This window comes from Drosophila pseudoobscura, chromosome 2 (assembly GCF_009870125.1).
Source record: "Drosophila pseudoobscura strain MV-25-SWS-2005 chromosome 2, UCI_Dpse_MV25, whole genome shotgun sequence".
NCBI classification, from domain to species: Eukaryota; Metazoa; Arthropoda; class Insecta; order Diptera; family Drosophilidae; genus Drosophila; species Drosophila pseudoobscura.
Window position 1 is genome coordinate 21,816,368 of NC_046679.1, and position 26,272 is coordinate 21,842,639.

At 41.2% G+C, this 26,272-nt stretch overlaps 4 protein-coding genes across 6 annotated transcripts in view; 3 read left to right on the plus strand and 1 right to left on the minus strand.

Annotated features, from left to right (window-relative positions):
* Positions 1 to 62: 62 nt before the first annotated feature.
* Positions 63 to 2,400, plus strand: LOC4802401 (leucine-rich repeat extensin-like protein 5). Its single transcript, XM_033376419.1, has 3 exons — positions 63 to 264; positions 334 to 1,737; positions 2,112 to 2,400. The coding sequence occupies exons 1-3, from the start codon at positions 99 to 101 to the stop codon at positions 2,279 to 2,281; spliced, it is 1,740 nt and encodes a 579-aa protein (XP_033232310.1). The 5' UTR covers positions 63 to 98; the 3' UTR covers positions 2,282 to 2,400.
* A 701-nt stretch (positions 2,401 to 3,101) lies between these two features.
* LOC4802402 (uncharacterized) lies at positions 3,102 to 5,825 on the plus strand. The gene is made up of 2 exons (XM_001359290.4): positions 3,102 to 3,229; positions 4,423 to 5,825. The coding sequence occupies exons 1-2, from the start codon at positions 3,215 to 3,217 to the stop codon at positions 5,626 to 5,628; spliced, it is 1,221 nt and encodes a 406-aa protein (XP_001359327.2). The 5' UTR covers positions 3,102 to 3,214; the 3' UTR covers positions 5,629 to 5,825.
* Positions 5,826 to 6,392: 567 nt separating this feature from the next.
* Positions 6,393 to 11,992, minus strand: Glys (glycogen [starch] synthase). Of its 3 annotated transcripts, none has more exons than XM_015182291.2 (5): positions 11,873 to 11,992; positions 8,562 to 9,535; positions 7,633 to 8,500; positions 7,412 to 7,547; positions 6,393 to 6,899 (listed from the first exon to the last, which is right to left on the minus strand). In XM_015182291.2, the coding sequence occupies exons 2-5, from the start codon at positions 9,533 to 9,535 to the stop codon at positions 6,808 to 6,810; spliced, it is 2,070 nt and encodes a 689-aa protein (XP_015037777.2). In that variant the 5' UTR covers positions 11,873 to 11,992; the 3' UTR covers positions 6,393 to 6,807. The 3 variants fall into 3 exon arrangements, with proteins under 3 accessions (XP_015037777.2, XP_003736724.2, XP_001359328.4); XM_003736676.3 differs by lacking the exon at positions 11,873 to 11,992 and adding an exon at positions 10,917 to 11,059; XM_001359291.4 differs by lacking the exon at positions 11,873 to 11,992 and adding an exon at positions 9,603 to 9,765.
* Positions 11,993 to 16,965: 4,973 nt separating this feature from the next.
* The window catches only part of Gyc88E (Guanylyl cyclase at 88E), a 42,403-nt gene continuing 33,096 nt past the window's right edge, over positions 16,966 to 26,272 (plus strand). The window contains exons 1-2 of the mRNA XM_003736681.3: positions 16,966 to 17,303; positions 19,137 to 19,400. The gene's annotated coding sequence lies outside the window, so the exon portion shown is untranslated. The remainder of the gene's footprint in view (positions 17,304 to 19,136; positions 19,401 to 26,272) is intronic.

The window sequence follows — 26,272 nt, forward strand, 5'->3', positions numbered from 1 at the left end:
CCCCGATAGTGGTTCAGGTGAAGGTCGCGGCCAGATTGCGGCGCCCCTGTTGAGGTAGTGTCTGGAGAGATCGCAGTCTCGCATCAGTTCCACTCGGTATGTCGACCACCCAAGTGCTTATTTCCTGCCTGCCGGCAGTACTGCTGCTGAGCTTCGGCGCTCATCTTCCCGTGGAGGTTATCGCGAACAGTTCACCGTGCACATCTATAACCAATGTCGGCGCGAGTCCCTGTGTCCTGCAACTCGCCAACCCATGCGGATCAGGTGAGTTGGCTGAACGGTTCCAGTTCGCTTCCCCTTGGGATGACATCTTTAACCCTAATCTAATCTCAGGTCAGGCCGGCTCCAGCACCATTGTGAATGTGATTACCGGTGGCTGCACTGGACTGGCTGCCCTGACTCCAAGCAACTCTGTCCAGAGTCCTAGTCCTTGCCCCAATACACCACTCCAACCGAGTCCTTGCCAAAACACGCCTGTCCAACCGAGTCCTTGTCCCACTACTCCTGTCGAATCGAGTCCTTGCCCTAATACACCAGTCCAGCCGAACCCCTGTCCGAATAATCTAGTCCATCCGAATCCTAATCCCAATACACCACTCCAACCGAATCCGTGTCCCAATACGCCCATTCAACCGAGTCCTAGCCCCAATACGCCTGTCCTACCAAATCCTTGCCCCAATACACCAGTGTTTCCTATCCCCAACGTGCCTATCCAACCGAGTCCTTGTCCGAATACTCCAGTTCACCCGAATCCTAATCCCAATACACCACTCCAACCGAATCCGTGTCCCAATACGCCCATTCAACCGAGTCCTAGCCCCAATACGCCTAACCTACCAAATCCTTGCCCCAATACACCAGTGGTTCCTATCCCCAACGTGCCTATCCAGCCGAGTCCTTGTCCGAATACTCCTGTTCAGCCTGCTCCCTGCCTTCCTCCGGTTCTACCCACTTATCCTCCTACCACCTACGCTCCCCCCACCAATCCTCCTCCCACATACGCCCCACCCACTTATCCTCCTACCACCTACGCTCCCCCCACCTATCCTCCTCCCACATACGCCCCACCCACCTATCCTCCTCCCACATACGCCCCACCTCCCACTTATCCTCCTCCCACGTATCCAACACCTACACCAACTACTACTCCACCGCCTGCACCCATCATTATGTGTCCCCATGGAACAATTCTGGTGAAGGGCATCTGTCGCCTGGTGTTCTGTGGAACAGGTCAACGCTATGTGAATGGCCGTTGTATGCAGACCCGATGCCCTCAGGGATATGTTTGGACGGGACTTCGCTGCGACAGACCCAAGATTAAGGAACTGGGAAACATCCACCTGGAGACGACGATTCTCAGCAAGGCAACGGGCCAATTGGTTACGAACAATGTTAACAATGTGAATGTGGATGCACCTATCTCGATTCCCGGCCATGACTACGATGAGGAGGAGGAGGATGTAGAGAAGATACCTCCTCCGCCCGGACCATCAACCGTACCATGTTGTAGTGTGATTGCTCCACGCATCTGCAGCGCTCCACCCAATGGCACGGGCTACAAATGTGCCAGCCGGAGCCAGCAGCAGTGCGGCAGCATTTGCCAAGCCAATAAGATGGTACTGACTCCTTCGCAGCTGACCAGCTGGACGATGAACAATAACCAGATGCTCGTGATGCCACCGAACTGGGGGCAGGGACAGGCGTGCCAGGCCCCCGGATCTTGCCAACAGACCCAGAGTAAGATTATTTATTCTATAGATATAGCTTAAGCAGCCGACTTTAAGAAAATCTGTACTTTGTACAATTCAACTGTCGCATTAGGGCCAGAAAAACGTATTTATAGTCGGATAAACATCTCTTTGTAGTTTCATAGAGCCTGGTTCCTTTTGGGGAAATACGGGGAATGAAATTGATTTCCTGTACAAATTTTCCATAAGTGAAAGAACACATTCGTATCGAATTGCCTACCTAACATCAAACTTTAAAAAATGTTTTAAGACCATTCAAATTACGCAATTTTTCGAAATGGAAAAGTTTCAGAATCTAGGTTCTGACTGCTTTTTAATTTTCCAAGTGGATATCTAATTATCGATCTCTTTATCTTTTCGCAGATTTCTATGATTGCAGCGGCTGTGGTAGGGGCGATGTGACCACATGCTCCTCGTACTGCTATACCTATCGGTGCAGTGGGCAGGGTTGCGCTTTCTACGATCAGGGACAGTACTGTGCCCAGTATCCGGGCCAGATCGGGTGCCGTACGGAGGATGGCTGGTTCCAGTAATACAGAATATATATTTGAATATTGTGCAAATTTGAAGATTCCTTTTAAAATAAGTATTCTGTACCTTATAATATTTCGTACAAGTATATTTTATCCTTAAAAAGATTACCTAAGGTCAATGTTGCACATATCAGAATCAATCAAATCATATAGGAGATAGAATTTAAATCCTGATTCAGAATAAACCGCTGGCAGTCTCCCAAAATACGTGTATTATATTATTGTATTATTATTATATATTTATATGTATTATATCTTTATTATAGTCTTCCCAGAATCAAGAGCATATACGAGCTAAGCCGCTAAGCGATTGGATAAATGTTATGCATAGCCACATTATGGAACTCAATAGCTTCATACTTTTTGTGACAGAAAGGGAATCAAACAAAGCGGATAAAAAAACTGAGTAAAGCCGAAGGGGAAGACGAAGATAGCGTCGTAAAATTGCCAACTATATAGACTATACTGTCGGAAGAGTTTGATAAGGTTCGGTTTGGCTGCTTGACGTTATAGTGAAAAGTGCTGACACTCTTATACACGTCACCGTGTTGGTTTTTTAAGAAGCACCGTATTGGAACTCCCGGAATCCCCACCCCAACAATAATTGCCAAAAAAGTCTGTTCGTTGTACAGAATTTGCCATCACTATGCTATTAATATAATAATAATAATAATTTATGGATCAACATTCCCATGTGTTTAAAGTTTCGCGTATGCCGCAGGCATACACGAATGCAGTCGAAGTTGACTGATAGCTTTGGCAATAATCAATTCATTGATAATGTTATCTAGTGTTATCTACGAGGAATAGAGAAGGAAGTAACGAACAAGCTATGGCAGTTCTCTTTACCCGTTCATCGCCAACGGACGTACGAAGTTCTATTAATTAACTGAAAACGATTGAAAGAGCAAAAACAAAAGACGGACTCGAACCATGTCACGGACCAAGGTGAGCAATAAACTCTTTAAAACGAAATGGTAGTTCGTCCAGAACATTTTATTGTAACTGAAATCGGAATATACATATGGCTGCCAGTTTGAATTCTATTTATGTTGCGATGATGTCAACTTTAATGGCATAATCGGATTGGCAGTAGTTTTCTGGTGAGGTAAAATAATTAAGGGCTTGTAAATCATGGGAAACCTATGAGGGTGACGAATACGCCTTTGATACGACGAGAAAGTGCGAGGAGTATGACGTATGAAGAGTATGAACCCCGAAAAGTACAACTGTTGCCACATGGTTCGATATATCCCAGAGAGCAATCCCAATTGTAAACAATTCTGGTGTCTGAGAATCTTTGGACCGAATACAGGTGCCTCCTCCAAGCTTGGGGTAGGTTTATTTATCGGTGAAAACGGTTCGGATGAGCCTTATAACAATTCCCCGGAGAACTTATACTGGTTCGATGGGCACCTCGATTCGATGGCCGGCACGAAGACTCAGGGCGAATCGAGGTATTATAGCGCCAGAGCCAATATTGAATTGGAAATTAGTTCATACTCGTAATAAGGATCTGGGTCTAACTGATAACACTAGTCTATAAAAATATATATAGCTTTTTTCCGCTGCGAATCAACCGAATTTTTATGATAGATTTGGGGCTTTTTCACACAATTTTTGTATGTGAAAAAAGCACTACCTGTGATAAAAAAAGTTTAAAAAACACCAGACCAACAAAATATAAAAAAAACTGAACCTCAAAAAAAAAATTGTTAATCATTTTGAAGGCCCCAAATCATAAATCTATCGATTTGGTTCACAGCGGAATTGTGGAACTAACCACCTTATTATGATGACAATAAATAATTTTGCACAACCTTGGCTACAATGAAGTTTTATCATAATACCTTCGGCGCATAAATTAGCCAGTAAGGAAGCTAACTTCCACACATTTGGTACCTATTTTACTTGGGAAACAATAGGAACTTTCGAGATTCAAAAACTATTAGTTAATTGAACATTTTATACCATTTGTACGAAATATTTGCTCTAGATGCATATTGGGAAACCTCGAATCCATAATGTGGATATTTAAGTACTAATGAGTAGTACTTCAACTGCACTGCCACACCTTTCAAAATCACCTTATCCTTGAACCTAATCTAATCTACTTTTCCCAATTGATATTTTTGCTATAGCTACACCGGTCAACGATTGGATGGCTGCTCGTTCTGCTCACCACAGTCTTAGTCCAGGCCGAGGATACGGTCAAGGCGGCGAACAACACGATTGTGGTGCACACTCCATTGCAGAACTATGATCAGCCCACGCTGCGGGACTACGAGGAGTGCCAGGCGAATAGGGACAAATGCATAGATGTGTGTGGCGGGGATGGGGACTGCCAGGATGAGTGTCCGCTGTGCCCGGAGCTGTACGACAAGCCGCTGATGGTGCAGGGCGTAAACGACACGGAGTTCGTGGCCCCCGCACAGAAACCCCTAAACACCACCAACATCATCCGTCTGACGAACGAGATCAACAACATCATCCAGCACGACATTAAAAATCGCAACGAGGTCAATGTCCAGGTGCAGCAGAATGTATCTCAGGTCGGAGGACGCTTCGGTTTGGGCTACAACGACCAGGGTTCCTGCTGCTTTGTGGTGAGGAGGGCGCGTGAGTGCGAGAGCAAGGACAACTGCCAGGAGCAGAGTCGCCAGCGAGTGTGTGGCGAGCGCTGCCAGGCCCGTGTGATGTTGGCCAAGCGAGTGGTCCAGTGCGATGTGGACGAACCCACCAAGTGCCACGAGACTATCGAGTATGTGCCACGCCGGCGCAAATCCACCGTGCGTCGGAAAGAATACCCTGAAGCTGCTGGTCCCTGCCGCTACCTGGGCAACTCCTGGCCGTATATCAGCTGCGGCCAAGAACCGGCTCAAGTACAGCGAGTGAAGCATTCCAGCTGCCAACAGTGCCTCAATCTGCCGTACGGCTATGTTCTTCAGAATGGACTGCCTGCCCAGTGCGCGGGCTGCTTCCTGGGCTATTCGGCTCCCTTCCAGCCCCAGTACTACGCTCCATATGTGCCATACAATCCATACCCACAATTTGCACCCCTCCCCAACTGTGGCCCTGGTGGCTGCAGCAACAACATCATCGATGGATCGCGATTGGAGCCCAGCGACGATATCCCTTCCCGCGATGACTGGATCCTGTGTGATGGCGACAACATAGATGATTGCCTCAATAACGCCGATGGCAAAAAAGATAGTCCATCCATTCAACCCGATCTGACATCACAGGAAAAGGAAGATGACGATTATGGCGTGCCGGCTGAGCGACGACGTCGGCGGCGTCAAAATCGTCACGAGTTTGTGCCATCCGCCTACAGCAAGCGCAATTAAACTCCAACTAAAACGGATTTCGTACTTATATTCTTTTTATACTCAAAATTGAATCATTCGCCTCATAATCTCCTCTCTAAATGATCTTAAACCATGCCATATTCCTTTGATTTTATTTGCCATAATGTATTTTGCCACGTAATAATTTGTTTCTTAATAAAGTTGCTTTCTCGACAAGTTTAAGGTACTTATGCAAATTTGATAGTATATCATATATTCGAAGCGGACTTTGCCAACGTTTATTAAAGATGCGTTAAATTATTCGATTGACATTTTAATAGTAAAAAAATATCCGATGCAGCCAAAGATTGGTATCATAATACCCAGAATGAAGAAAAAAAGTTTCCTGTGAATGGCTAGCTCGCTCTCTAACACTTCCTCGATCAGTGAAGGAGTGGGGGAGATGTAACGGCCAAATGGCACTTCGTTGGTGGTATTAGAAAAATAGGTCATGAACGGTGTGAATGGAAACAGCTGCAGTATTGGAAATTAGTTAAAACCGGATTAACGGAGTGAAGAATTATATTCTAGAAGTTACACAAATAATAAGAATGTATACTCGTATTTACAAATCGAGTGTCGAGGAATATTTGCCGCCACACCCAGCATCAAGAGTGGCTTAAATTTTGTAATCTTACCAAAAAGATTTCACATGGTTTCCTCTATCATGTTTCCTCTGCTAATATTTAATTAGAATGCTTATTTAACTAATTGTAAAATACATATTTTAATAAGAAACAAATCGGCTACAAGGGTTTATGTACTTTAAATAACGATTTATTTGATTGGCAGGGTGTAGAGCACAGGGCACAGGGCGGTAGGACCCTGTGTTTCTGCTTATAGACTAAACAACGTTTAATAAAATGTACTTCCTCATGCTTTAATGGTTCTGGTTAACAGTTTCTAGCGAACTAAATATATTTATATCTCATATGAATTGGATTTGATTTAAAGACATTTGTTCTTGCACTTTGCTTTGCATATAAAGGTAGTTGGTTTTCGTATAGTTAAAAAGGGGGGCGCTCGCTGCTACTTCCCCATAGTTTGTTGCCCGTCTAGAAGAACAAGTGATGAAACGAAATTACTAGAACTTATGGTAATATTGCGCGTATGTGGTTTTTTAGTTGTTGGTTTATTCGTCACTATTTTGAAAGTGGTTCCTAAGGTCCACAAAGGGCTTTACTTGATGCCCAATTCCTTGAGTTCGGTCTCTTCGTCCACGGAGTCCTCATCTTCTGAGCCATGTACAGATGGGGCCGGGGTAGTGTGACCTATTGATAATTATAATGAAATTCGAATGTTTTACTGGAGGACTGCAATAGAGGTGGGTGGGCATGGAACTTATTTTCTTTGTGTCACGTCGTGAGCGTGTTGAAAAATTGAATTCTTACGCTTACGTCTTCGTTCAGCACAAAATCGCCACGACGACCAATTTATTCGCGTAAAAAATTAATGGTCAGCTTTTCCCTCCTAACTAATCATTACATGTGTTTATGGCTTACTCACAAACACACTAAAATGTGTAAAATTAACTAAACAAACAAAAAAGTGCATAGTTTATCATTTGTTCGGTAACTTGAACAATGATGCCTATGTTTCTTTATTATCAATAATATAATATAAGCCGGCGACGATTTTAAAAGAAATTGGAATGGAAAAAAAGATATTTTAATGTTTCTTGCTGCACCGTGCTCGGAAAATTATTATTAATTATTTAACCGGTCGTGGCGAAAAATATCAGTCCATGCCCATCTCTTGACTGGAATGCTTAATTTTCACTTACGCGATGAGGTGGGGCTAGGCGGTTCACTGTGGGGGCGCGAGAAGACCAGGTTACTGCGGGACCCGTATAGGCTTAACTCATCCACATAGTCCGGATAGACGGCCTGCAAGGCCTTGACCCTGGCCTGTCTGTAGTACTGTAAATTAAAGTAAAAGATTATGCTCGTTTAAGGAGAAACTATTGAAATAATAAAGGGCTAAATGTTTAAGAATAATGCATACAATGCCCAGGGTACGCCAGTCGAGCAAATCGCTGAGACGCTCAGTACGATTGCGTTGAATGATACGCTGGCGGCGATTCAGACGCGAGAAGTCCATCATAAAGCTGGACAACTGCTGGATACTGTCCTCGAGGCCAATGTAGCGACGATCGACGATGTAGATCCCATACGACTTGGGATCACTGATGTGCTCCTGCATGAAACAGCCGAAGCCCGACAGATTCGTGGTCACACTGGGTATTCCCATGACAGTGCACTCGGCGGGTGTGTATCCCCAGGGCTCATAGTAGGAGGGGAAGACGCCCAGATGGCAGCCGCGGACAAACTCCTCGTAGTCGATGCCAAACAAGGGATTAGACGAGTTTAGGAACTCTGGATGGAAGACCATCTTGACTCGATCGTTCACCGAATTGAAGAGATGACAGCGACGAATCGACGCCAGCACCGGATCGTTCCAGTCATCTGCCACATTGTGCGTAGTCACCGGCGGCATCGATTCGCGCTGCATGGCGTACATGCAACGCTTGATTTTCACCATATCATCCTTCTCCAGCAGATCGCCTACTTCGGGTAGGCGGCCCTTGACGCATGTATCGAACATGCGCTTACCAACCGCCTGCTGCACGTTGTTGATGGTGTCACGGAGCTGCTTGATCACCGCATGGCCACGCAGCGAGTCTACATTAAAGTTGTTCGTCTTGGTGGGGAAAATGAGGAACGCCACCACCGTGGTGTCGGGGCGCTCGTGCTTCAGCATGGCGTTCACACGCGCCAGGGCCTCAATGAAGATGTCGGCGCCCTTGTTGCCGAACTCGTAGCGACCAGCGATGAAGAAATACAACGTCTTGTCCAAATCAAAGTCCATATGGCTGTGTCGCAAAATTGAGGCGAATGAACATTAGTGTTTCTGTAGGCATCAGATATACTCACCCATAGAAATGACCCCGCACGAATTCATTGATCTTCTCCTTGGCCACGGCGTGCATGTTCTGGAACTCGTGAATGGCCGAGAACTTCTTCACGTTAAGGCCGTTGGGCGTGATAATGTCCGGCTTGCGCTTGAGCAGATGCTCGGCTTCGTAGCCAGTAATTTCCGAGACGGTTGTAAACACATGCGCCAGGTGCGTGGCGCCCCGCTCCAAGCAGTATCGATGGTAGATCTGCCTCTTGCCCGCCTCCTCGTCCACAGCGAACTTATCCATGTTGTTGTAAAAGTCCGTATTGCCCGCACACAAATAGCGACCCAGCAGAGTGGCATGGGTGGTGAAGACGGTGGCAATTTCCACCTGTCGTGTGCGCAGCACAATCAGGGCCACGCCGGCCTGCCACTCATGGAAGTGGGCAACAACCCGGGGAGGATTAAGGTCATGGTTTTGTGAGTATGTGACAGCAAAGTTGCGGAACTCCTCAAGGAACTCGGCGATCATGAAGCCCAGGATGATGGCATCGTTGGTCTCGATATCCAAATGAGGTATTCCAATGTGGCACTTCTCCCACATCTCCGACTTGAACTGGTCCAGCTTCCAGGCTGCAGAGCCAATGTCAAACAGAATTAGCTGGGGATTGCCGTCCACCAGCCAGCGTCCGGTGTGGATCTTGTAGCCGCGAGATCGCAGCGAATTGACGGCATCGAGCAGAGGATTGCCACGCGGAAACTCCATCTCTTCCATCTCGGTGCGGGCACAGACCTCCTTGTAGGGCCCCATCATGCACAGTTGTTCGCCCATCTCTTCGGTGGATACGTAGGCTTTGGACCTGATGACTGTGTAAATGCCGCCCACCTTGTTGGCCACCTCCCATGCCACCTCAAAGTTCCAGCGGTTCTCGCGCGAGGCAATATCGCCGCGATCGAAGTAATCCTTCAGGTCCACGCCGGACTCCACTCTCGAAAAGCGTCGATTCATCTGCAAAGAGTAATTTGAAGGTGAAATTAGTTTTATTTTTCAGCTGGGTTTCAGTATTATGTATAACCCTTAAGCCATATGGGGAGGCGTCTTGATCTTCAAACCGATAGGACATTTGTCGACGCATCATGCTATTGATATGCTGTTCGGCTGAGTTCAGTTCTAAGCTAATCTGTTCTGATCGTAGCTGAAGTTAACTGACAACTGGAATGACTGAACCTCTCCGCTGAGGCTCCCGTTGCGAACTGATAATGATAACTAAAATTAGCCACCGGCTTGACCCACATTACAAGCTGCGCTTCGGCCGCGACGCCTTATCGCTTCTGGGTCTGTGCCCGTTCCCATGCTCATGTTCATGCTGCTGTCCTGGTCATCGGCATCACACGCCGCCAGGCCGGCCCGTTGCATCATCTAGAACGAGGTGCAATCGTTGCTGCATTTCACGGTCCGGCCCCGATAAGGCCCGGCTGGGCCCAGCTCTGCGACATCGCCTCTGTCCCTGACACTCACCGGCCGTATGTTCATCCATTTGTTTGCCTGTACATTGGACTGGCACAGAAATTTTGGCCTCTATTTTTAGATGCAGGAAATTGTCCGCATCATCGGTTGATCATGAGTTTGCCAATTTTCCTTGCGTCTATGTATATTTTGCAGCGACGCCACACGTTTTCATTGGTAAAATTGGTACAAAATCGAGGAGAGGTGCAACGAAACGTTCCAAAAGATCAGAAGTAAAATTGATTCGATGCACAGATTCGAGCACTGAATGAGGATTGGAGCCTTACCAACTGAGTGTTGGGTATAAATGTAGAGTCGCGGCCCCAGCTGCGACTCACAAAGTTCCCTCTCGTTTTTCTTTTCAAATGAAGACACTTTTTTTGAATGACCTTGGCCAAGGCAAACCGGCCTTATGTGCATGAGCAACATACGATTATACATATGTACATAAAACACCGGAAGCAACATCTGAGTTATTCGCTAAACTTGAGTTTGACTAGCTTCCAAACCGATCGCTAATATGACAGCTACTTAGTATGTATCCGATCTTATTTATGTAACGCGCACTCACTTCATATCTTTTATCACTCATTAATTGCACTATTTATTATCTTCCCAAACTTTAACGATAACTATATTTATATAAAATAGTTGGATAGGCAGTACTGCACTTCTTTCTCCTCATTACTGCCTCTTGCACCACAGGATTTGTTTGAAAACACGGATGTGAGGAATGAGGAAAAGAAATTAGCGCAGAGATGCGAGAGGCAGGTACGCCGAAAAGTAAAAGTGCAAACAGCCAGAGGGAATGATGGCAAAACCTGCCTGGCAAAAAAACAGATTCTCTCAGTTTTCTTGGCAATTGAACAGACCATTTTCTTACACTTTTATTTTTATTCAATTATTCAATTAGAGCTCTGTCTCCCTCGTTCTTGCATCAGTACACACACGCGCAGCTCTCAAATGGTCTTCTCCTCCGCCCCTCTGCCAGCAACGACAAAACTCCGAAAATAACAGCCACAAAAGGAGGAAGAGAGGGAGCGACCTCGCAGCAGTGGTCTGAAAGAAATTGTCTGATACCCTGGCAGGGGGTAGACTGATTTACACCAGATTTTGACATCACTGATAGTTGTCTGCACCTGGAATGTCTTTGAGTCTTTAAAAAATTACAATCACAGATCAAAATTGGTCCGCTCGTATGCTATAGCCGCCATATGAACGAAGGATATGTGAGGGTATCACAAGATTCGGCCCCCGAAGCTGGCCTCCCATTCTTGTTTTTTTTTTTCATTGCCAGAACGGCGGCGTCGGTAGAAGCAGCTAAAAGTCAAATAAAGGTCAGTGGCAGTGCTGGGGCTGCTCTGCCGGCGTCGGCATGGGCAGAGCATTAAAAATTGGTTTAGTTTCTGCGGGCTGCCGCTGCTTTTGTTGCTTTAATTATTGCTGTTTAACTCGCTCGTCGAGTTTGTCTTGATAATGTTCTTGTTGTTGTTGTTGCTGCATTCCGGAGAGAGCGAGAGAGTGTTCATTTTTTTTTGTTTTATCAGGTAGCTGCCGGTGCGGCTCGGCGCATTGATAGCGCTGGCAGCGGCAGCGCTGCTTTTCAACGCGTTTTGTTTATGTTTCTCTTTTATCACTTTTTTTCTAAGCAGGTATTGCAATATTTTAAAAATACTATGTATATGTTTCCAGATTAATGAGGCGTCCATGTGGCGCCAATTGCAATCAATGCTGCTGATAACACAATTTGTTTATATATGTATGGATGGGTACAAAACGATTGGCACGCGCACTGCTGGCTGTAATTTGTTATATATTCATTTTATTCAAGAAAATCACCTTAAAGCTACAGCACACGAAACGAACGATTGAATAGGAATGAAAACAAAAATTCGGAACATTAACACTAGGGTGGGTGTACGGGGGGGGGGGGGGGGTAACGGTTCACACTGATAGGTATTGAAGCAGTGTGACCGACGCCCAGAAATATACCATCTCTTTTTAAAAATATACCGTAAATATACTGATGAGCATACGAACTTGGGCCACATAAGCCCGCTCTATTTAAACAATTCAACGACTTGAACACATAATTTTATCCGATTGATAGATCCATTTTTTACAAGATGTGTTAATTTTAATTACTCATTTTTATTGAATTTTTTCTCAAAAAATGTTTAGACAAATAAAGTCAAAAGACAACAACTTATGTACATATATACGGAATGAAACGTAAGTGTGTCTGGTATTTCACGTAATTGTTGCACTATACACTATAATTATACACTATTTCTTTTAATTAACAACAATTTAATTAATAACAATTGAACAAACACAACAACGAAACGCGGAATTGAGCATTGCGCTCTCTTTTTTGATCTCTAAAACGTAAAACCATTAACTGAATTTCAAATAATACCACAAATAATTATGTTGCATCCAGAGTGCTGTTTTGGGCGCGGATTTCGAAATTGAATTTTGTATTAAGACATTTACAACACACCGCAGATTTTTCAACCAAGCTTTTCAACATTTTATTAATGAATGGAATTAGAATGGGTAGGAATAATACGATACAGTGCTTGTGTGCTTTTATTCAGACTGTAACAAATATTCGATGGCAAAGATTTTTGATACCTATTATAATTTGAATTTACCACACAGAATACATTTTATATCTATACATTTACAATAGAGTTCTAGAGTTAAAATTCACCTTGAACCAATTTTCTATATGATTTGACCAGAAAACGTCAGAACTTACCTTCAATTCCATTCAATTTTGACATTAAAAGTAATATTTCACACAAACTTGAACGTAACCTTGCTCTATAAACAATTTAATGTTCTTTGTGGCGCGCGTCCGCTCGCTTAGCCCCAATTATAACCAAAAGATGGTCACGCAATAGCTTTATTTCACTCTCTCATTCCTTGCTGCTTTTTTTATGTTTATTAATTGAAAAAAAATATATAAGAAAAGGGGGGAGAGAGAGGGTCAGAAGAGTTTGGTAAATGGGTCAATCGAGTGAAAGTTTAACTGCAGATATTCCAGTGCTTATTACGAATATTTCCTCACGGTTACTTTTTATGTGAAGATTCACTGGGGATATCACATAATTGATAAGAAGAACCTGCGGCAATATAATTCTCATACTCAATACGATCTGGTTTTGAAGGATCGTTCTTTAAGGTATAGTGTTAAAGTAACACTTGTACTTAGATCATAAAATAATGGAAAAGTGATTAATTATGCATTTATTTATTAATTTGGTATTCTGTCTTCTGCCAGACACTTATTTATATTGCAGGCACAAGTCATAAAATTATTTCAATCGTAGGTATACACAAACATGCAGATGTAAATATTTATTTCGAATTCTAAAAAGAATTGCTCAATCGTGATTGATTTCTTTTCTTTATTTCTTATTTAATTTATTTTTTATTTATTTTTGTTTGTTTTATTTTCAGTGTATAATACCCACGAATACTACGAAGCAAGCGCACTCAGCATTAAAAGGGAATCACTCATTTTATCATCGCGCCCGCCTGTCACCAGGTGGACCAGGGAGGTGGATGTTGCCTTGCCCTTGTCCAGGGTTCAGCATCCAATGCCATTCTGTGCGCCTTACAAGGTCAAACGGCAATTGTTATTACATATTCGTACATTGTTTCGTCACTACACTGGAAATTTTTGGTGTCATTAAATTGCTTAATCCTAATATATAAAGTCCTAACAAAAATTCAGAAGTGTTGATTTCTGCTGCACTATGGGACCAAAGACCTCTTTTTATGTAACCAGCCAGCTTCTTGGGTACGACATTTCCTTCGTTCACATTAATTATAATTGTTTTTAGACCGTCGTAGAAATTTCTGGCCATAATTGGTTATACGGTAGGAGGCCAAAAAGAATGCAGGAGAATCACATAGGCCTGTCGCTAACAAAAGTATACATATCTTTAGCAGTTGCACCCATCCGCTGCTCAGTGATTAATGTCCCACCAAATTATGACAGGAAGTAATTTTGAAATAAAACTCCAAGGTTTCAAGACGTGCAAAGGGGCAAACAACCACAACTCAAGAACAAATATAAAAAATAGACTATAGACAATAAAAAGAGTGAACAATAAAACATTTAATCCAGATATCGGCGTTACATTTTTGTTTACTTAAAAACGACTAAAGATCAAGGTTTTAATTTAACCAAAAAACGGTTGTTGGTTGGTTGCCTTGCTTCAAAAAATAACTTATGTATGTATGTATATTTATAAAAATTAACCATATAGAATGCCCGTCCTCTGTATATAATGGATGCATACTGAGTATACCATTGTCGAGTCCCATTTTTCCGTCTTTCTCGCTCTCTAACTGTATCCGAAGTTGCTTCTTCTTATTTATGTCGAGTCTGCATTGAATGTCTTTGACGCGAGGAGCTCTCTGTGTGTCCTTGATAACAATCAATTGATAACAGGCACAATGCTGCAAAAACAATGGTGTAGGAGTATTGTCTGAGGCGTTTCTTTGCAGCAGGAGAGCTGGCTAGCAGTAAATCATTTCGGAATACCGTTTTCTGGCATTGAGCCAAAAGTTTATTAAGATAAGATCGGGAATTCCCTGAGAACAAGCTCATGATGGTCGCAATTTTTGGTTTCAGCTCCTGCAGACACACAGAGCACACAAGAGGAGCGAGCGGGAGAGATAACGGGACACATAACATAATATGAGATTCGAAGGGCGGAAATATGCATCACCTTTTATTTATACACTGTGCTCAATCTCTCTTGTTTCATACTCTCTCGCTGTCTTTCCCTTTTAGTTTTTAGTTAGTTTTTGCAATTTCCTGCACAGATACGCTCAGAGTGTGCTTATTTTAAGTACTTCTTAAACGAGGCAGCAGCCAAATTGCAGCCATAGCATTATTTCCGCTTCTGAAGCTGTGCATGGAATAGAGGAATAAAGACTCAAATGCCGAATCTTTTGGTTATATTGCAGATCCATCAATCTTTTTCTAAGGCGGCTGTATGAAATACTCAACGATTTTAGTCAGATTTGATCAAGTATTAGGAAATGCAATACCTCTATCACACAAAGAATAACTTTCACTCAAATAACATTTAAAAACCGAGGATAGAATAGCAGAAATTATACTAAATTCTCGTGCACATATTATAAATATCATTTTTAGGATGATTCTTTAACCGGAACCGGAAATTGAATTGTAAATATTTTCATAAGAAAACTATTTATTTTGCAACTGCATTGAACCTGCAATGAAACCAGTTCCTTCCTCGTTTCACCAGTACATTAGTGATTATTCCTTACACCCACATAAAAAACATTAGCACCCGGCTAGGACATCTACTCGTTCGCTTATCTAAAGCTGTGGAAACTGTTGGCAATTTAAAAGGACACAAATATTTTTGTGGTATTGCGAGGTCAAGGATAGAAGCTGGAATTCTTGTTTATTTGTCACAGAATTTCAATTTTGCAGAGAACCTTTGAACAGAAATTAAATTAATTAAATATTTTCTTTGATGGCATTCTTCTTATAATATTTTGTAATGTTCTCGGATTTAATCATCATAAAAATTAATTATTCTTACAATGAAAAGAGTATGTGGATCCTGAATGTTTAATTAAAAAGTCAAACTTATAGAAATTTAACATATTTTTTTTTAATTTTCCTTAAATCTTAAACAAAACTGGATTTCCCGGCGCTCCTTTAAATAATCATTTTTCTCTGCATACATTTATTTGGAGCAATGGAGAAATTGGAGAAACCCCCTCTAATAATAATTCAGACGTATCTGCTGGTATCATCCAAAAACTGTCCTGGAACTAACAAAGAAATGAAAGTCCGAAAATAAACGAGTGATATCGAGGACAAGCGTTTTTGCCACGCCATAAAGAGTTTAATTAAAAACTTGGTTATAATTCATTAGCGACCATGGCCGGGCACGTGAACTTCACTCAGCCCGGACCAGGACCTGGAGGAGCGGGTGGAAGACACTCAACTTAACCGACTTAAGGTTAAGGGACGTCCAAGTCAAATGTGACTAATTTATGTCACGGCCCCCAAACACTAACCCCCATAATCGCCCAACCCAATGTCGAAATATTGCAGGACAATAAAGATAACAGCAAAAGAAGCTTCCACACTGAGTCGAGGTTTCGTTGATAGCATTGAGGCGACATAAGCATAGGCACCAAAGGCAGCACAAGCAGCAATACAAGCATGAACAAAAGCAGCAGCAGAAGTCGAATTAGACTAGAGGATACCCACTAGGCAAATTGATATAGTAAGGGCTAAAAAATAATAATAATCCAATATGGTGCTCAAGATCTTAAATCCAGGTGCCCATTTAGATACCATATACATATTATAATTACGCAATAGTTTTTGGCATATCTTAAAATATTAGCTCTCTATAGTTATCCTAAGTCAGAGGTTCACATCCTTGAAATAAAGCTTTCGAACAAGACTGATGCGTATGGTCTAGCACCCTTTCTTGCGAACTTACCGACTACTGGTAATAATGAACAGAAGTTCCTGTTACATACCTTCACATGATACTAACATACCCTTGTCATTATTAATTACCTCGCGTCAAAAGTGTTGCCTACTTTGTGGCGCATGCGTTTGGGGCTCGCCATACGTACATGCAACATGGTAAATGTGGTTGCTGTTGTAGGTGGCTGCTGCTGCCGATGGGGGTGGTGGCATTCTGGAGGATGCTCTGCCACTGTTTGTACACAAACTGGGGCAGAATCGGCAGCAGAGGCGGCTAAGGCGGCAGCAGCTGACGGCACGAATTCGAATTTCGAAAACTGTTATCACCAATGCCGAGTATCTGTGTGGGTGCTTCTCTCTGTATGTGTGTGTGTGTGGGTATCTGCGTGTCTCTGTGTGGCGGTGCGGACCTACCAGTGGCAGATGAAAGCCCATCAGTCGGCGGCTGTTGCACGTTGCGTGTGGTTTCGTTTGGCTCCAACCCCGCATCCTGCGTGACTCGCGTCTGTCCCCGGCTAAAACTCGTATTCAAAGTGCGTTTAGTTGTCGTTGTTGCTGTCAGTGTTGGCGTTGGGTGTTCGTTTTTTAATAACGCAACAGCAAGTAGCGAAAGTAGTAGCAACTATGTCCTCACAATCCTCCTGACAAGTTGCAGACCTGCCATTTACCATTCGCAGTCCGTGGTAGTCGGTTGTCATCGCGCTTATCTCCGGATTCGGATCTCCTCAGTCACTGATCGCATTGGGAGAGCATATTGAAACGGTTGAATATTTAACAAATTATTATCCCATGAAATATTAAATATATAAAAATAAATAAATGCTTTTGAGCAGATAACTCTCATCAGCTACAAATAAAAACAAAAAAAAACATTACAAAGTTGTAGAGCATATTATCAAAATTGTAAAAAAAAACACATTGAAACAGTATAAAACAATTTAAGAAATAATTAAATACAATTAATTATTTTATATTTTAATTTTTAAAGTGAAGCTTCCAGTGAATTGAATTTCCCAGCCCAAAACAATGATCCCTTAAAAGATTGTACAAACATTTTGAAACCTATTTATAAAGGCTATCTCTCCTAAAATGTTTGTTTGTGGTTGGGGTTTAATTGGTTTATAAATTTGGGTCCTTATTATATGTTGGAGCATTTATAAATTTATTTTAAAATTATTTGTGAAATATTTAGTTATTAAAAATGAAATAAATAACATTCGAAAATAACTTTAAAAAGCACCTAAAGTAAAATATAATTATTTAATAATTCAAAGTCATTTAAAGATTAATAAACAGAATACAAGGTTTACTTGAACTTTAAAAATTTTAAAATTTAAAAATATTCAAAATCACAATAAAAGCAATAAATTACGTTAATTACGTTAATAATTTACAAAAGCAATTTAGCAATTAAATTATAATTCATTTGGAATCCCTCCAACGTTTTGCTTGTGGCGTTAAGCATACGCCTAGTAGGCCAATTTAAATGCCGTCAGATCTTTTCCCTTGTGGAGCAACCTTCCAGTAGCATCCAGCAACAGACTCTGTCTGAGCCACAGCTTCCCAAGGGGTAACATCAAAAACCACTTTATAATGCGATTTGCCAGAGAAACCAGTTAAATTGCGTAATTAATTCAAGCGAGCAACGACAGGAGCAGCTTCAGCTGCTACTCCTACGGGAAAAAACACCAGAAATATTACGAAAATAACTCAACAGCCACATGCCAGGACGGCTAATAGTAATGCCCTCCCAGAGGGTATTATAATTAATTCCATAAGTTGGAACATTTGTTTTAGATCAGAATAAGTCTCGCTAACGTATTCATATCCCTCACGGTTTCTCTGATCTATACATCTCTTTTCACGTATTTATGGAATTGATCTATCTATGGAATCTATCCTTCATGGATAGGCTTTTATCACTTATTCCTATCAATCTGTCTTGATACAACCATTAATTGAATATCAATATATTCATCAGATCAGGTTGTACCATACAAAAAGTATATCTTTAATCTATGAGCGACAGTTTGGTTTTATTTTAGAGACAATATTTCTCTATATTCTGGCACAGGGTATTTCAAGCTTCCAACCGTTGGATCTTGTAAGTCCTTCACATTTTAAATTCTTTTAATTTTGTTGAGACCCCAAAAAAGGACATGCCTATGCTACGAGTATATATGTTTGAGTTTGTAAGAAAGAGAAAGAGTGTGGTAAAGTGAGAGTGAGAGAGACGGAGTTACTCCTGGAGTTACGCTGAGCTTAACAATTTTACCACAATTTAATTGAACAGAATTCCGGAAGCAGCGAAAACGTTACTTCTTTAAACGAGAACTGAGAATCATTTATCGCGCCGCCAATTTAGTCGTCACGCCCCATACATAAACACCTCCCGCCACCACCTATCCCCTCATCCCAGACGTGCAAATCCCGCTAAAAACGAACGGAAATAAAAACACGCAACAAAAAATGAAATCAAATCAAATAAAATCAAATTATATGAGCAACGCGAGCCCCCCCCAGAAAGAAGAAATATATTCTTACTTCTGGCTTATCCCTAAATTCCCATTTTCCTTTTCCCCCTTTCTGGGGCAGGTTAAGCGTGCCGCAAGTCCGCATCACATCACATAATGAAAATCAAAGTACATAAATATAAAATTAAATGTCGTAAATAAAGAGAAAATAATAACGTTACAGTATATAAAATATACATATGTATATGTGAATACGCGACGACGACCCACAGACCGCAAGACAACGAGAAAGAGCCCAAATTTAAGAAACGAGTCACATTAAATATTAAAGAATCAGCAAGAGATACTTTGGAGACCTGAGAAAAGGAGCAATCTCCAGCTGTTGGTAAGTTTCCCACGTTAAATTTAGTTCATTTGGAATACAAAATTCAATGGGCTCTGGGAAGAGGAATCCTCATTAACAGGAGCCTAATAGTAACCCTTTCAATGGTATGTAAATACATAGGAAGTGGTTTCAAAGTTGTTTAAATAATATAATATTAATAATTTGTTCGCTGAGATTTTCGTAGTAATATTTTGAAAAGGGTCAAAGATAATATTAGCAAAGGAAAAAAAAATAAAACAATTTTAAGCAAAGTTCTTTTCCGAGTTGATTTTTAAACTTGTAATTTAATAATGTTGTGAAAAAAATATATATATTGTAAGTCGTTAACCGCTTGGTAACAGTTTACAAATAAACTCAAATTGTTACAAAATTCTTTGTGCAAAACCGACATAAGCTTTGGATTTGAACTCTCAAGTAATTTGCACCTAATTACGTACAACTTTTCCATTTTTAGTTTTCCTTAAATTCCTTGGGGTGTCCCTCCGGCTTATTCAATTTTATGTACCCCACAGTTTCTCTCAAAGAACAAAGCAAAAAAAACTAAAAAAAAAAATTATAGGCGCATCGTTAGCTAATCAATGACCGGAACCCTGATTTATCAGCTCCTTTATTGATTTATTTGAAATGCCGGGGAAAGCACTTCTCTCCGTATTCCCCTCCATTTGCTGCTATTTAGGGAAGTGGGTGCCCAACTTGAACATTTACGAGTTGTGCATTTAGATGGCAGCCGATGGCGGCCAGGGAAGTCCCATAAAAACAAAGTCGAGGCCATAAAACAAAAGAAGATGGCCAACCAAAGTGCAACCAAGAAAAAAATTCGCACATATGAAACATAAAAAAAGTTGCTCTTTGGCGTTTCTTAAATAGTTTTATGCGTGCCATCAGAAATGTATAAAGGCCGCATAAAATAAGGAAAGGAAGCCCAAAAATATCTTTAAAAGGGAAATCACTCGAACTGGGGCGAAGTGTATTGTATTTTGGTTTATCCCAGCAAAATTCTATGCAAATGAGTTTTGGGCCGATAAAAGTCCTCCGATTTTTATTGTTTTTCGTTCGCAGTCTTTTTTTTCTTTTTGTGTGCTTCATCTCTCAGAAGCTTCCGAGCGTTGAAGCGTTGGAATTTACCAAAAGCCACAGTCAAACAAAACAAAATGAAGCTGACGAAACGAAAAAGAAAAGTAGAAAAAAGAAAAGGGGGAAAATGAAAACAAATAGAAAATGCCTTGAAAGTTTTATGCGATTTTGTCTGCCACCGACGGAGGTCCAAGGAGGCGTGACAAAGGACCAAAGGGTTTGCCTTGGCAGTCTGTCGGAATATCCTGATGAATGTGGTGCCAGAAGATAATGGAAGGAGACTTCTATATATGGGTTCATATATTTCCATTTCTGCTGTCTGTTCTTGGGGGAAACCGCGTGAGACAAATTCACTCGGGGGAGGGGTGCAGAGTATTAAGTTTTTCCTTAGTTGAGCAAAGTGTTACTATTTGAATTATAATAAAATTAGGAATATTTGTAGAATCAAAAGTGAGTAAAAGCCTACAACCGCAGCTTTCCTTTAACATTGCGATTTATAGGGTCTTATTTTAGCTATTCATTTTAGTTATAAATATAAAAATATAAAACACAGACATCAAGAATAAGATATATTGTGTGACTAGTGTGTTAAATATAGGTTGTACGAGTAGCACTAGGATCAGCACCAAGTAAATAAACAGGCTAATGCCAGTTCACTCTTCCTGGTAAAACATCAGGAGCAACTGGAACCGTGCTAAAGCTTTAATCAAATGTCAATAATTGATCATAATCGGAAGAGCTTCCGCGCCCGATAGGGCTTATCAGAAGCAGCCAAAGAATGATTAGCTGAATCAATGATGCGAGGAAGAGCGGCCAGGAAAACAAACCGGCAAGTGACAGGCAAATACAGGTAAAACGTAATTAATGCACCCTCATTCACACTAGACCGAGAATGAACTGTGAGAGAGAACTGAGTAGTCCACATGGGGGTCATGGCTATGGTATCGTGGTTTTTATAACCAGTTGGGGGTAAAAATAAACTAAACATATCTAAAAAAAAAAAGGGGAGTTACAATCTCTTCGTATTTCCCTCTCTCTTTCTCTTTATATATATTTTTGGGTTGGAACTCCCTCTTTGTCTCCCACTCATTTGGTTATCAGGTTAATAAACGTAAAATGAGCTTGTCCCAGCAGCAATAATAATGAAATTTCTTCACCCGGTCACGGTGAGCGGACAATGTCAATCTCTCCTTTTTTTTGGATGTGTCAGTTTTTTGTTTTTGTTAGGCGTATTCCAGTTTTAAATGCTTTTAAAGAACTCCATAAAAGATACTTCTAGGTTTATCATGTTTTCAAGATAAAGGTCTCTGAAATATAATGTAAATTAGTTATTTGGCTAATTTTCCTTTAATACTAAAACGGAATTTTTGTTCTCTTTACATAAGCGAGGCCATAATATCATAATATTTAGGAGTGCAGGGTATTCCAAAACTCTTAAGTTACTGGAATCCCCTTATTCTTGCTTGAGTGTTGATTATAACGATAAGCTCCTTTAACCACAGGCATGCAAATTGCTTGTGCACAAAACCCTTAAATTTAACTGCTTCTGTCCCCCTAAAATACATACACACACACACACACACGCTATATGTGTGTGTTTATATGTAAATGAGTGGAATGGAAAAAGTCCTCGGCAAATTCAATTTGATTCGCTTCCCTTTCCGTTTTCCCACCTCATTGAAACCTTTTCTAGTTCAGCACACTTGACACTTGAGATGCTCTTGAGATGGTCTGTTTCCTCCCTCTCTTTTCACATATATATCCCAGTCTCCTCTTCTTCTCTTGCGTGGGTGTGTGTGCTCGGTGAACTGGTAAACAGCTGACATGGCCACTCAATCTCCTTTGCCGAAGGCAACAGGTGAACAACAGGCATTCTGCTTATTGAAATGTTTTCGACACTTTTTTGATTGACGCCAGCAAAATAAAAACGAGTATTTTCTGCTTTCTTTTCTCTTAAATTTGTCAGTTTTAAAGCTGAAAGAAGTCAAGTAAAGGTCTTTCAGGCCTTGTTTTGTTGTTTGAAAACTGGCAGGTTGGAAAGATTTTTTCCGCATTCATTAATGAACAAATTTTTAGGTCAACATTGTTACGTTCTTTTGTGAAAGAAAAGCTTTTACTTATGTAAGAGTTGAATGAATATTTTGACAAATTATGGTACTTCCAGCGAACACAAGGGACTGCTCTTAGCCAAGGACTTTTTGTACTTCTTTTGAAACTTCTAACAACGGTGTCCGTTCAAAAACTGGCAGATATGTACATATATAACAGATAACTTTTATCTGAACGTAAGAAAACAGTTTCCAATTTATTTTATTTAGCTTAAGTCACGTTAACACTCTCTCTCTTTTGGGGACACTCAGAATATCTAACACAAGTACAATAAAAATATCCACACTTTTGAAACTCCTGTCAAAACCAAAGAAGCTGCTTATCGATCAATGCAATTACGTAATTATTAAAATGTTCGCCTCTTCGCTGCATAAATCACGACACGCACGTGTCGATTATGTGTGCCAAAAAAGTGGCCAGAAAATACAAAAGGCAGCCAGCCCTACCCCAAAAAAGCCACAGCACCGAAGGCCAAGAAAAGTTGGCCAGAACAATTGAGGAAAGTTTTACCCCGGCTCCCTCCCCCCAATCCTCCGCCAAACTCTGGCTAATAATCTTCTCAGGCTGAAAATGCCCTGCAGTGTAGGCTGCGTGGCCCAATAATTCATTCTTGATTTCAGCCTTAGTCCAGTTGGAGGTTGAAGTTTTTTTTTCGATTTCGGTTCTTGCGGTGGTCCACAGCTGTCATCCCCCCCAGCTGGACTGCAGCATATCTGTGCTCTAATTTGCATTTTTATGTCTGTAAGTGATATTTCTTTGCACTTTTTCGTCCTCTTTCTATCCGTCTTATTCCTCTGAAGCAGCCTCAGCAGGCAGCAGCCAAGTGGAATACGGAATTTTTATGTTCAGTCACAAGAGTAAGTGAATATTTTTGGTTTGGGCTTTGGAATGTGGGCTGTGTAATGTGTGTAAAAAGGAAGAAAATCCTTCTGCCTGGTGTGATAAATCCTGAATTATTAAATATACATAAATCAAGAGAAAATGCTATCACTGGGAATGCTGGGAAAAGCGATATGTGGAGAGATCCAGTAACTAACAGCATTAAAATTGCATAGCATACTTTTCCATTTCGCCAGCCATGTGTGGCCCAAAGCTAAACCCCCGAATCGATATCATATATTACCTTCTCAAGCACTGTTCTTGCTGTTGTTTTTATGGCCTTATTTGCATAATCAGCTTACAACTAATTAAAAGGCAATCAACCAGAGATGGTAAGAGATACACGACTAAGGGATATTCAATAGAAGGTAAGGTATCTTTGAAGTAGATAGAGGACTGCCTTACCGTCTGTTGAACATGCCATGAATACCACAATGGTAATCTGCCAAAGCAAAACTCTCAACAATCTGGCAAAATACACACATTGGCACCTGGTCCCCCATCACCATTACCTCCCACTTCCCGTCCCTTTATTGCCTTTCACCTGCACCTGTTACACGCGCAGACAGACAGGAGAGAACTCATGGTGGAGATAGAGATAGAACCAGGACCCAATCAGTGCTGGCACAAAATGGAATTTTCCCTTCTTTAATAGAAAACGGAAATGAAGTCTCTGAATATGCAAGTTGTGGGTGGATCAGTCTACGTAGATGCCTCTGTATGAGTGGGCTTAGGCAAAAGCAGTTGTTGAGAAGTAAAGTCAGTCTGTTGGATTCATCATGATTTGATTGGATGTAGGATATGGTAGATATTTTAATATTTGCCTAAAAGTACATAAGTTTGCCATAAATTTGGTTCTGTGTGATGGAAAAGTTGAAATAAGTAGAAGTACCATCCTCAATGCAAATAAAATAATAACATATCGCAATGGAATTCCAATAGCACTTAGCATATTTTGTATAATCGATTCTTGTGGCATCCATATTGCATATCTACACACACATACACATGTAACATTCCTCTTGCTTATATTGCATTGCTTCGCTCTTTTCTCGCTGTCAGTTCATCTCGTCATCAAACAAGGAACATCTCAAGGCCAGAAAGAATTGCCGTCGCGTAGAGCAACATTTCGTATTGAATTGTACTATCTTATTTTCCCAACACCTTTTCTTGATACCATTAAATTTAAAAGAGGTTTAAAGATGGAGAAATGTCTTGGGAAATCTTCCCATCCTTCGTTTTCTTTCAGCGAACCTTCTACCTACTGTTTGCCGCCTTTCACTTCCTCTGATTTATGTAGACTGAACAAATTAGCACTTAAAACTTTTCTGTCCTCGAGCCTTTGGCTTTAATTGGCAAGGTAAATAATGAACCTGAAGATAAAGAGAGCAACTCTTTATGGCAGTTTCCTAGCCACCAAAGTTGAACTCCTTTGGTGAATTTAAAGTGTAGAGGCAGCAGAGGATTACAATTTTTCCAAAATTGAAGCAAATGTTTCAGTAGATACATTTTGCATACGCCGTGTGGGCCCTACATGGAATGCACTCTTTTGAATGACGAGTGCGTATACGCAGCGTTCATCGTCGAATTACGTACACGCAACGTTAGCCAGAATGAGATTTAATGTGCTTCGTCAGGAATTGCTGGTGTCTAGGCGCTAATTTGATATCAGCCAAGGGTAAACACAGAGCCCCACATCCAGACCGGGTCTAGTGGCTGTGTCTGTCAGGTTAATAGCTATCTCCCCGCGCTGCCACTCTTCCCCCTCTCGCTCTCCTCTTGCCAGCATCCAGCTGTCCCATTAAAAGGTCTCTAAACTCATAAGCATTTGTCTCACGTGTCAAGCCATGTCGTTTATTGCCTATCTGATGAGTAGCTAGGGTTACAGCAAAGTGGAGGGACAACACCACCACGTTTGCCGCTCATTAATTTCCATCGTGTAGGTTTTTAATGAAGACGCGTGCCTGGGAAAGGACTCCCGTTCGGAACAGTCGGAAATAATTTATGCTAAGCCAGAAAGTTAACCCGCTGCTTGTTAACCGTATTACGCCTTGAGCCATCCTTCTCCTTGTGCTCTGAAAAATAACCCAAAAATAATGAGGGACAAACATCCTTTAGACTGGCAGGGCCAAAAGTTTTTCGTAAAATTTTAATCACTTGACTTATTTCAATTATGAATAATTAGCGGGGGAAAGCATGGGTATGTAAATTTATACTCGAGATAATTTTGAGGTAACGGATAGGATAATCTACTAATATTTAAGGCCAAAGGTTGTCAAATTGATTCAAGGAATTTTGGTTTGATAAATATATATATTCAAAATAGGGCTTACAAAGGTTATAGTATACTACAGACTCGTTCCAGTTCCGACATTGATCGAATAAAAACCAATTTCATTTTAATATTTCCACTCACGGTGCAAAAATAAAAGAATAAATATATAAATCTAAATGTAACTAACCTGCTTCCCAGAACTAACCAAATTGCAAGAAATTCCGTTAAAACCAATACAGAAGCCAATCCAAATTCCAAGAAAAACCAAGTATAAGCACAGAAAAAGCAAAGAAAAAACTTAAAAGACGGGACCTAAAATAATAGAGCAAGTGCCCCTAAGGGCATTTAAGCGGCTTGACTTGATTTAAATTTTCCATTTACTTTCCGAAAGGAAATAAAATGTTTAAGCCAAGGATCCCTCTGTCCCTCTCAAAGGACGCACAAACATAGACCGCGTATAGGGAGATGGCCCACACTAAGACAAACTAATCACCGTTGACAGTAGTAAAACGAATGAAATACACCCCTGGACGGG